Consider the following 11327-nt stretch of genomic DNA (forward strand, 5'->3'; position numbering starts at 1 on the left):
GGCTTTTTTCTTATGTGGTGCTGAGGAATCGAACCCAGGGCCTCAGGCATGCAAGGCAAGCGCTCTACCACTGAGCCACCTTCCCAGCCCTGTTGTTGTTATTGTTGTTTGTTGTTGTTATTTTTGTTTGTTGTTGTTTGTACAGGTACTGAGGCTTGAACACAGGGCCTTGAGCTCTCTCTTGGCTTTTTTTAAAATTCAAGATTGTGCTTTATCCCTTGAGCCACAGCCCCACTTTCAGCTTTTTTTTTGCTGGTTGATTGCAAATAAAAGTCTCAAGAACTTACCTGCCTGGCTTGGCTTTGAGCTGTGATCCTCAATCTTAAGTGTTCTGAGTAGCCAGGATTACAGGCCTGTACCACCAGTATCTGGTTCTCAGTCTCAGTTATTATACTCCTGATGATTACCTGTTTCTGGGGACCCACAAAAAGATACCCTAGCTAGTCCCAGTGATAGCATCCTTGCCCAGATGGCTTGCTCCCAGTGGGTCCCCGAACTTCTTCTTGTCCTCCAATCAGGGGTCCTCACTGTGGTGAGGGCAATCTTTCCCTCACGCAGACAATCACAGCACTAGACTCAGAGGCTCTCCAGGGCTCTCTATCTCCCTTTTAAGATAAAAATCCTCCAAGTGACCCAGGAGATCCTGTGTGCTGTGGCCTTATGGCTGCCTCACATCTGTTCCTGGTAGCAACCAGGGCCGCTCAGATCTGGGTTCAAACACCACCTTCTCCCCCAGTCTCAGGCAGAACACACACTCTTTATTTATCTCACTGTCATTTTGCATGGACTCATAATTAACTGAGGCATGTCTCTCTCCTGCCCACAGTCAGAAGAGCTAAGGCATCCTCCTTATGGTCTAGCCTTCTCTTCCTTCTCCCGGAGCTGGCTGTGATAAGGCAACCACATGCATAGCTAAAAATCCCACCTTCAGCTGGAAGCCCACAGCTCAAGCCTTTAATCCTAACTACTCAGAAGACTGAGATCTGAGGATCATGGTGTGAAGTCAGCTCCAGCAAGAAAGTCCATGAGGCTCCTATCTTCATTTTTAAAAAGCTGCAAGTGGAGATGTGGCTCAAGTAGTAGAGCATCAGCCTTGAGCAAAAAAGCTCAGGGACAGTGCTTACTTAGGCCCTGAATTCAACCCCTAGGAATCCCCTTCCTTCCTCCCCTACACAAATAATTTCACCTTCCAGCCTCCATTGTAGACAGGATGGTCCGGAGGGGAGGTAGAACCAGAAGCCTCCTGGACTTGCAGGAAAGCTTGGTCCCTCAGGATGCCTTATCATCCTTCTTGATGCACAGAGACTCTCCTCTCCTCCCTGGAGGTGCAGCAGCCATTGTATCACCAAGAAGTCAAAAGCCACACATGAAATTAAAGGGCAGGGAAATCTGAAATATCTGACAGCTTGGAACTTTGCACCAGCTCTGGGCTTTTTTTTTTGCAGCACACAACCAAGAAACCCCTATTTGGTGAAGGATCTGCTCCCAAGCATTCCTAAGCGATGGGTGGGGTCTGGGCTGGCTCGCTTGCTTCATGTTCTGTCCTCTAACATCTTCACCTGATACCAGCAAACATGAAATCAGTGTTATCTGAATGAATGCTTTTAATTCCATAGTCATCTCTAAAAATAGACACAGGGATAGAGGCCTTAGCAATAGAGACATTAGCGATTTGTTGAAGATCACAAAGCCATCTAAAAGACTGGGTTTCTTTTTTTTTTTTTTTTGGGTCCGGTTGTGGGGCTTGAACTCTGGGCTTGGGCGCTGTCCCTCAGCTCTTCAGCTCAAGGCTAGCACTCTACTGCTTGAGCCACAGTGCCACTTCCGGCTTTTTTCTTTTTGCTTATATGGTGCTGAGGAATCGAACGCAGGGCCTCATGCATGCAAGGCAAGCGCTCTACCACTGAGCCAACTTCCCAGCCCCAAGACTGGGCTTCTTTATTTGTCCCTTTACATCCCTTTGTCTTTTTAAGTTGAAGTCAAATCATATATTTTAAAGTCAACCATGAACCATGTAACACGTACAATTCAGTGGCATTTGGCTCATGCATAATCTAATGCTATACAGCAATCACCTCCATCACATTTTGAGATATTTTCACACCCCAAAAGGAAGCCCTGGATGCATCTTGCAGTCTCTCCCCCACTGACCCCAGACAATCCCAGTCAACTACAAATCCAATTCCTGTGCTAGTGGATTTACCTAATCTGGGCATTGCACTGAAGTAGAATCAACATGTGGTGGCCTTTCGTGTCTGGCTTGTTTCACTTGGCACCAAGGTTTACCTATGTTGTCGTGTGCATTAGTATTTCATCTCTTTTTAAGGTTGAATCACAAGCCATTGTGTGTAATGATCCCATTCAATGTGTCCATCATCCTTCATGGACGTTTTAGATTGTTCCCACCTCTTACCTGAGATAACTTGCCTGCTGTGAACTTTTGGATACCAATGTTGGAATTCTTGTGGAGTTTCTTAATTCTATACTCTTAGCTGAGAATGGCAAGGAGGAGAACTTAAGAAAGGGAATGATTTTATCCTTCTTGCTTTTTTGAGGGGTGGGGGTGCTAGGGATTGAACCCAAGACTTTCCACTTGCTAAGAAAGTGCCCTACTGCTTTAGCTATGTCCCCAATACTTTCGTTCTTAATTTGTTTTTGATATAGTGCCTCACTAACTTTCCTCCTGGACTTGAACTCATGACCCTTCTACCTCAGCCTCTTCAATAAATAGCTTGAACCACAAGAGAGCATCGCCAAATCCAGGCTTTTATGTTGAGGTGGGTCTTGAAATCTGTTTTTGCTCACACTGGCTTGGAATCAGTTTTCATGATCTCAGCCTCCAGCAGAGTTGTGATGACAGGCATGAGCCACTGGTACCTGGCTTTTACATACTTTATCTCATCTATTGTTAGAATTCTCATCCATTCTATAGATTAGGAGAGGGATGGTTAAATCAGCTGCTTGCAGTCATTCAGCAAGTATGAGACCTCAAGTTTTCCAAGCCCCACACTGAGTCCTCTTCCCACCCTCATCTAAATCATGAAGGCAAAGCATGCATGTGAGGCATATGACCTCACAGTTTCTACAAACTCTCACCTTTTGCACATGAAGAAGCTGGTGGTAAGAAAACACTGGCTAGCTAGGTACCAGTGACTCACACCTATAATCCCAACTACTGTGGAGACTAAGATCTGAGGATCACAGTTTGAAGCCAGCCTGGGCAGGAAAGTCCATGAGATTCTTACCTCCAATTAAACAGCACAAAGCCAGAAATGGAGCTGTGGCTCAAGTGGTAGGGCACTAGCAAAAGCTAAAGGATAGAACCCAAGCCCTGAATTCAAGTCTGAGTACTGACATAAAAGAGAAGAGCGGATGGAAAGGGAGAAGGGAGAAAGAGAGAGGAAAGGTGAGAAAAGAGGGGAAAGAAGAGAGGGAGAGAGAAGGGGAAAGGAGAGAAAGGGAGGAGAGAAAGGGAGAGGAATGGTCTGGCTCTCTACACAGGTCCAAGACAGGAGTGGAGATGCTAGCTCCTTCCTCTGTATAGACCATTTATGGCCCCAGGTGATTGAGTGAGCAGTACTGGATTTTCTCCCAATCTCCAACCCACCCTGGCCTTGAATTCATGCTCCCTCAGCCCATGGCACTGGACACGATCCACTTGCAGAATGCACCTGCGTTGAGGTGGGCCTCATACCTGGCACTGGCAGCTCCATGCTCGCATCCTCTCTGTCTCTGGAGAGCTCCTGCAGGCACTGGGTCTGCTCCTCCTGCATCACACGTAGCACATCACACAGGCGGGGCAGGGCTCCAACCTGAAAGCCCAAGCCAAGGGTGTCACCATTGCCACACATCAATCAGATTCGCTCACGGGGATTCAAACATGAGGAAGGCAGAATCCAAGGAGCTTGGGAGCATGACCTGTAGTCTGTCCACTATAAAGCTTGCTCTTGGGTTTATCAAGAGTCTCAAGTTCAAAAAGTAGTTTGTTTCTCGGGCACCTTATTATGAGTTTATAAGACGTATTTTATTGCAGTCCAGCTGCGCAGCCATCTTAGTTTTTGAAAGCTTGTTTTTGAGTCAGGCAAGTTCATTGGACCCCACACTCAGCCACTGGTGTTCCCCTGAAGAAAGCCCAGACAATGGGACCACAAGGATGAAGGGGACGGGGTGAGAAGAGGGGCTGGCTCACATCCTAGCATCCTCGCTCTTCCCAAGTTACACTCACTGCACAGCTCTCCTACTTCATTGGTGCCAGAGAATAAATAGATGAATAAATGAATGAGCAACTGAATGGACAAAGGAATGGATTCCCACTCTTGCTACAGATATGAGTATGTAATTTTAATATTATGGAGCCCTTCTGAATACGTTAGTTCATACAGTACTTTTTTGTTTTTAATTTCGTATTGTTATTATAAAGGAGTTACAGTTACATAAGTCAGGTAAAGCATACATTTCTTTTTGGACAATGCTACCCCTTCCCTTACTTTCCCAGTTTTCCCCTCCCATCCTGACATACGAGTTGTATAGTTCATCTAGTTTCACATAGTGACTAGTGACTATCACTGCTTCATTCTTTTTCACCCTTTGTCCCTCCATTTCTGTGTCCCCCTTATCATCCCAAAGACAGACTGAACAAACAAACAAGACACAAAGAAAACAAAAACAACAAAGGGAAAAAAAACCTCTTGTTTCCATTTTCTGGTGTTTATTTGGATAGATAATATGTGATCAGAGACACAAAGGCATTGTGTCTTAGAATAGGCTCCTTTGGTCTTAAACTGTGTGTGAATTCTTTGAGTCTTGAGTTCATACAATGTTCTTATATATGCAGAGAAGAAAACCGAGTTTTATGGTGATGGGAATGTAACCAGGGTAGCATGCTCAGAATCATGAGTGGTCTATCTAGGCTGGTTTTGAACCATGATCCTAAGATCTCAGCATCTTGAGTATTCAGGACTATAGATGCCCAGTTAGATACAATCTTTTTAATGCATATAAGCACCCTATCTCAGGAAAATTAGGAAATGTTTGTATTATTTGGCCAACTAACTCTACTCCTGAAATCCATCTGATATGTGGAGAAGGATTTTAAGAGCAACTTTCTTGATTGATTGATTGATTGATTATTGCTGGTCCTGGGTTTGAACTCAGGGCTGGGGTACTGTCCCTGAGTTTCTTTTATTTTTGGTCCAGTTGTGTCCCTCAGCTCTTCAGCTCAAGGCTAGTGCTCTACCACTTGAGCCACAGTGCCACTTCCGGCTTTTTTCTTTTTGCTTATGTGGTGCTGAGGAATCAAACCCAGGGCCTCAGGCATGCAAGGCAAGCGCTCTACCACTGAGCCACCTTCCCAGCCCCCTGAGTTTCTTTTGTTCAAGACTAGCACTCTAACACTCTATCACAGCATCAGTCTTTTTCTGAGTAGCTTATTGAAGATAAGAATCTCATGGACTTTGCTGCCCTGGCTGGCCTTGAACTGTGGTCCTCAGATCTCAGCCTCCTGAGTAGCTAGGATTACAGGTGTGAGCCACCAACCCGCGCCTGGCTAAGTTTGTATTTAACAGGAGGAATAAAGATAGGCTTCTATGTCAAGAAAATGGGTCAGATATATATTTTATTATTTGAAATAAACACAAACACAATCCTAGCTATTACAAAAAACAATAAGAAGATTGGAAAGGTGGAGCTGAGAAGGCAGGTGAGCTAGAATCCTCAGGGCTGGGGACTGATAATCTAGTGACTTCTGCCTTGTATGTCATAGCACTGGAGCTGAAGAAGCCAACCCTAAGGAACAACCACCAGGTACAAACCAAAAAAGCCCCAACCAAAGCCTGCTCTCACTAGCCACAGACAAGACAGAGCTCTTGCCAAGACAGAAGACTTTTCCATACAATCTTCTTACTCCAGCCAAATATCCTTCCTCCCCAAAAACGGCCAAGAGGGAATCCAGAACAGCCCTTTTTCCCCCAAAAGCAGGACTTGAACTGGATCTCTGAGGCTTTGACAGATTGGCTGGCACTCTACCACCTGAGCCATGCCTCCCAACCTTTTCACCAGCTATAACATGGAACTTGAGCCTTGGTGATGTTGGGGGTAATGTGTATGTTTCATGGGGCCTACAAACACTGGCCAGGGCAGAGTTAGAGAGGTTAAATGGGCAGCTGGAACTTTCATCCTGTTCTGTGGTCATGAAGGCCCCAGCTTGTGGTGTCAGTGGAGATGATTTTCTGCCCCAACAGAAGCAATGATGTGCTCCTCAGCCCTGAGGATGGCGTCAGAGGAGGCCTCATAAAGATCTAGGACTTTCTTGTGGCCATGAACCTTGCAGTGTCGATGGAGACCATGTTGGCACTCTCCCCCTCCCCCACCACCTGTAACTACCAGCACCCTTGCAGGTGTCAGATGACTCAGAATAAGAAGCTAAACTTCTATTTCTACCTCACAGTAAATACACAGCACCCACCCACCCCTCCACCTGTCAAAAAATTAAACAAGAGTTTAAAATAAAAACCAATCTCAAAATGTAACATTTATCCTACTGAGAGCTAGCAGGACTTCAGATGTGTAGAAATACAAGAAAGATCCCAGTGCTGACGGTTCATGCCCATAATCATAGATACTCAAAGGCTGAAATCAGAAGGATTGTGGCTTGAAGCCAGCCTGAGAAAGAAAAGAAGCCACGAAAGTGCTTCTATGAAACATCTAGCAAAAAGCTGGAAGTATGGCTCAAGTAGTAGATTGCTAGTCAAGTAAGCAAGCCAAGCAAGCATGAAGCCCTGAGTTCAAACCCCAATGTCTCAAAAAGAAATAAAAAGAAAAAAGAAGTAAGGGTAAAGGAAGGAGGGAAGGATGGAGAGAAGAAAAAAGGAAGAAAGGAAGGAAGGAAAGAAGGAAGGAAGGAAGGAAAGGAGGAAGGAATGAAGGAAGGAAGGAGAAAGAGAGATTTCAGCAGAATCAGTGAGTAAAGTTAGAGAAGAATCAAATTGAAAATGACAACAATTAAAATTATATTTTAAAATGGAAAAGGACAATAATCAAAATTAAAAGCTCAGTATATAGGTTTAACAACAGAATGGGAGTAGATGGGAGACAGAGTAAGAATTAGTGGGACAGAAGGCAGAATAGTAGAAATTATTCAATCTGAACAACAGAGGGAAAAAACTTAATATAAAAAATAAAAGATTTTCCCTCTATATGGTATCTTCACAATAAAAAATAATAAATAATAAAAATAAAAGATTTTTTTAGGAACTTGTGGGAGATATATAAAAATCTAATATTTACCCCTTAAGAATTTCAGAAGAGAAAGATGGTGCTGCTAAAAACATGTTCTAAGAAATGGCTAAAAAATCCCAAATCTAGAAAGACACATATATTTAGGTTCAACAAGCTGAAAAATCACCAAAAAGATTAAATCTAAAGAAATTAAAAGCTCAGAAAACAAACATGAAACACAAAATATCAGAATTAAGCCATTGTACATCAACAATAACACTAAGTATAAATGGTCAAAATATATCAAGTAAAAGAGATATGGTTCATAATAGTTTAAAACACAAACTATGGGTGTCTACATGAAACTTAAATGGCAAAATATTTAACTAAAATTATACATAAGCAGCTAAAAGCCTTAAAAAAGATAAGTAATCCAGATGTTGACCAAAGAAATCAAGTGTGACTATATTAATATAAAATAAGGGTATACAGCCAAAACAATAACTAGACATAGAAAAGGACATTGCATAATTTAAATAGACAATAAGAAACACATAGCAATCTTAAATGTACATGCACTAAAAACAAAGCTTCACAATATGGGAAGCAAAAACTGATATAGAGACAAATACACAACCTTTGTTTCTTCACTGCTTTCTTAACAAATGATAGAACTACTATGCAGAAAATCAGCAAGAGTATAGAAAAATACCATCAACCAACACAATACACTCAACATTTACAGAATAATTCATCCAAGAACAGGAGAATACACGTTTTTATCATGTGCATGTGGAATATCTACCAAAAAGAATATATTTTATGCCATAAGATGAATCATGACCAATTTAAAAGAGCTAAAATCATATAGGATGTGTTTACTGAGCACAATGTAATCAAACTAAGAATCAATAACAGAAAGAAAACAGTACAGTCTCCAAACATTTAGAATTAAGCAACAAGTTTCTAATCAAAGCACAAATTCAGTATGAGAATCAATCAACATAAGCCACCATATTAGCAGGCAAAGAAGAAAAGTCACATTATATAGAAAAATTGTTTACCCATTCAACAAAGTTCAATACCTTCTTGTGGGAAAAAAACCCCAAACATTCAGACAAATAGAAATAGAGGGGAACTTTTCTCAAATTGATAAAGAACATTTTCAAAAATTTGCTAGGCCTTATGTTGACCAACTTTAGGTTGGCATGAAAGTAAAGATGTGTGCTTTCACAATTTTCATTATAGTACCAGAAGTTCTAGCCAGCACAATAAAACAAGAAAAATAAATAAAGGCATAGAGATTATAAAGATGGAGCACCAATTTCTACATAATTACCTATGTAGCAACCATTGGAATCAACAAAAAAAAAATCTCCTAGGACACAGAAAAATGTTCAGCTAAGGTCTTAGATTGCAAGCTTATTTAGCGTATACAAGTGAGTGCATAGACACCAAATTATCACTACAAAGCTTCTTTGTTTTAGCCCACTTTGTGTCACTGCAGCAAATACCTGAGAAAAATCAACATATAAAGAGAAAGGGTTGGTTTTGGTTTATGGTCCTGGCTGTTTTTGATCACGAATGATTGGACATTTATTGCTTTGGGTTGGTGGCAACACTTCATGGCAGGAGCACATCATGGAGCAACCCATTCACTTCATGACAAGGATTGAAGAGAGGAGGAAGATATGAAATCTTCTGGTCACCCCTAGTGACCAGAAGACCTCCCTCTTGGACTACTTAAAGCTTTGCCACCTCACAATAGCACTAAGTTGGAGACTAAGCCTTGTAACACATGAGATTCTAGGAAACATTCCAGATCCAAACTAGACTATACTTAGAATCATTTACTTTTTAGGTAGAAATCTAGCAAATGTACAGATTTATGTGTTAAAACTTACATAATGCGTACGAAAGAACTCAAACACCCAAATAAATACAGGGACATTCAGATGCTTCTCAACTTGCATTCTCTTATAAACTTTTTGTAAATGAAATGACTAGAATTCAAACTACAGTAATGCATTCAACCTACTGAGCACCCCGGCTCAGCTACACAATGCACACTAGAATATTAGCTGTTTGTTCTGATGACAACTGGGAGCTACAACTCATTGCCACAGCCCAGTGTCACCAGAAAGGATAGTACTACCTAAGCAAGCCTGGGAAAAGATCTAGATTTGAATCCCAATGTTTGCTACCACTTTCACACCTATGTAAAGCCAGACATCAAAAATCTAGCCACCCTAACAGGAGAACTATCTGTCTAAGGCCAGAAGTAGAACTGCTGGATTATAGAGTAATGCCTTATTTAATTTTTTGGAATCCCCAAAGCACTTTCAACATCAGTTACACCATTTCATAGTAGGGTTCCAATTTCTCCCTGTTCTTAACTACATTTGTTATTTTTCTGTTGTGTTTGTTATTTTACATTGGCCAGTCTGGTGTGTACAGTAGGTCATTCAATAGTTCTCTTAGCTGTACCCTTCCATTGAAATGTACTAAAGCAAGGTCATTACTTTCTTTACATGGGTCCACCACCACCATACAATGGTATTCTGCTGAAAGACGGGGCCTGAGGTTCCCAAGGGATGATCAGCGGAGAAAGATGTCCCTTGGGATGGTTGGGAGTGGCTAGATACAGCATGCTGCTCAGAGGAACAACGTACCTGAAAGATACCTTGTTGGGAAGATGTAAAATAGGTTATCTAAATTAACCTAGAGAAGGGGAGGAGAGGTCAATACATGTGGATACACACATACTCATTTATGCACACATTTTATATACTCACTAAAAGTATTAAGGATAACAACTCAAAATTCAGTGGAGAAAAAATAAATAGAAGAATCAATAACTTTATATAAAATATTTCTCTAAAATAAGAGCAGTTCATTTAAAAGTTTCAATTATTTTATTGTTTGTTTGTTTGTTTGTTTATTGTACTATGCTTTAAACTCAAAGCCTTCAAGTCTCTCTTGGCTTTTTCACTCAAGGCTGACATTCTTCCACGTGTGACTTATTTTCTGGTTAATTGGAGCTAAGAGCTCCATTTTGGGCTTTTGTTGTTGTTGTTAATTGAAGATAAAAGTGCCACAGACTTTTTTGCCCAGGCTTGCTTCAAACCTGATCCTCAGATCTCATCCTCCTGGGTAGCAAGGGATACAGGTGTGAGCCACCAGTGTCAAGATCTCTCTCTGTGTCTCTCTCTGTCTCTCTGTCTCTCTCTCACATACACACACACACTCTGAACTTGTGTTAGTACATTGTTTCCATTTATTTGTACAAGTGCCAAAGAGCTGTACCAGCTCTCTAAAGGCAATCATTTCCAGCTCCTTTTAGTTATCTTTTTTCTTTTTTTAATCTTCACATTTCAAAATTAGGCTTCAGATTGAACTTTCTTGGTTAATTGAAGGTTTCCTAAACCTTTCTATTGTGGAAGATAAAGATTTAGATGTTTTAAAGTATCCTTATAGATTATATGCACTTTTCTTCATTCAATTTTTAGTGAAACAAATGTTCAGTATTTAGAATGGCTTCTTTTGACTATGCAATGTTGTTGGCTGCTGAATCACGTCACATAAAATGACTATGTCTTGTACGTTTTGTTTTTCCTGCATGCTATTTTATTTGATTCGTTTCTGAATACCTGTGGCTGATTTTTCAAATATTCCCAGCACTGACACAACACTCTAAGTCCTATTTTCTTTTCTTCTGGGAACCTTTTCCCCAGGGTCTTCCTTCTCCCTGCTCAACCTGCACTCTCTCAGCTGGTTAGTTCTGGGTGCCCTCTACCCTCATCTCCCACCTGGAGTCCTGTTTTCTACATTCCATGTCCTTTTACTTGGTTTGCACTCTGGCTTTACAGAAACCCAGAATTCTCTAGCAACTCTCTAAGAAAGTATGCACATGGCAAAATTGGTTAACTACTTTTTAGAAAACTAAAGCTAGATCCTTATATATCACCCTGCACCAGAATCAACTCCAAATGGATCAAAGACCTCAGAGTCAAAGTAGACACTCTGAAAACATTACAGGATGGAATAGGAGAAACCCTAGGTCTCCTTGGCACAGGCCAAAATTTCTTAATAGAGACCCAGAAACACAACAA

General features: G+C 41.3%; 1 protein-coding gene across 2 annotated transcripts in view; it reads right to left on the reverse strand.

Moving 5' to 3' along the window:
* Window positions 1-11327, reverse strand: part of Sctr (secretin receptor) — a 70438-nt gene that overhangs the window by 46831 nt on the left and 12280 nt on the right. For both annotated transcript variants that reach the window (XM_013020739.1, XM_013020740.1), the window contains exon 2: window positions 3695-3812. In XM_013020739.1, the coding sequence (XP_012876193.1) occupies window positions 3695-3812 (118 nt within the window). The remainder of the gene's footprint in view (window positions 1-3694; window positions 3813-11327) is intronic.

The sequence above is a fragment of the Dipodomys ordii genome, unplaced genomic scaffold (assembly GCF_000151885.1).
Source record: "Dipodomys ordii isolate 6190 unplaced genomic scaffold, Dord_2.0 Scaffold52, whole genome shotgun sequence".
Lineage (NCBI taxonomy): Eukaryota > Metazoa > Chordata > Mammalia > Rodentia > Heteromyidae > Dipodomys > Dipodomys ordii.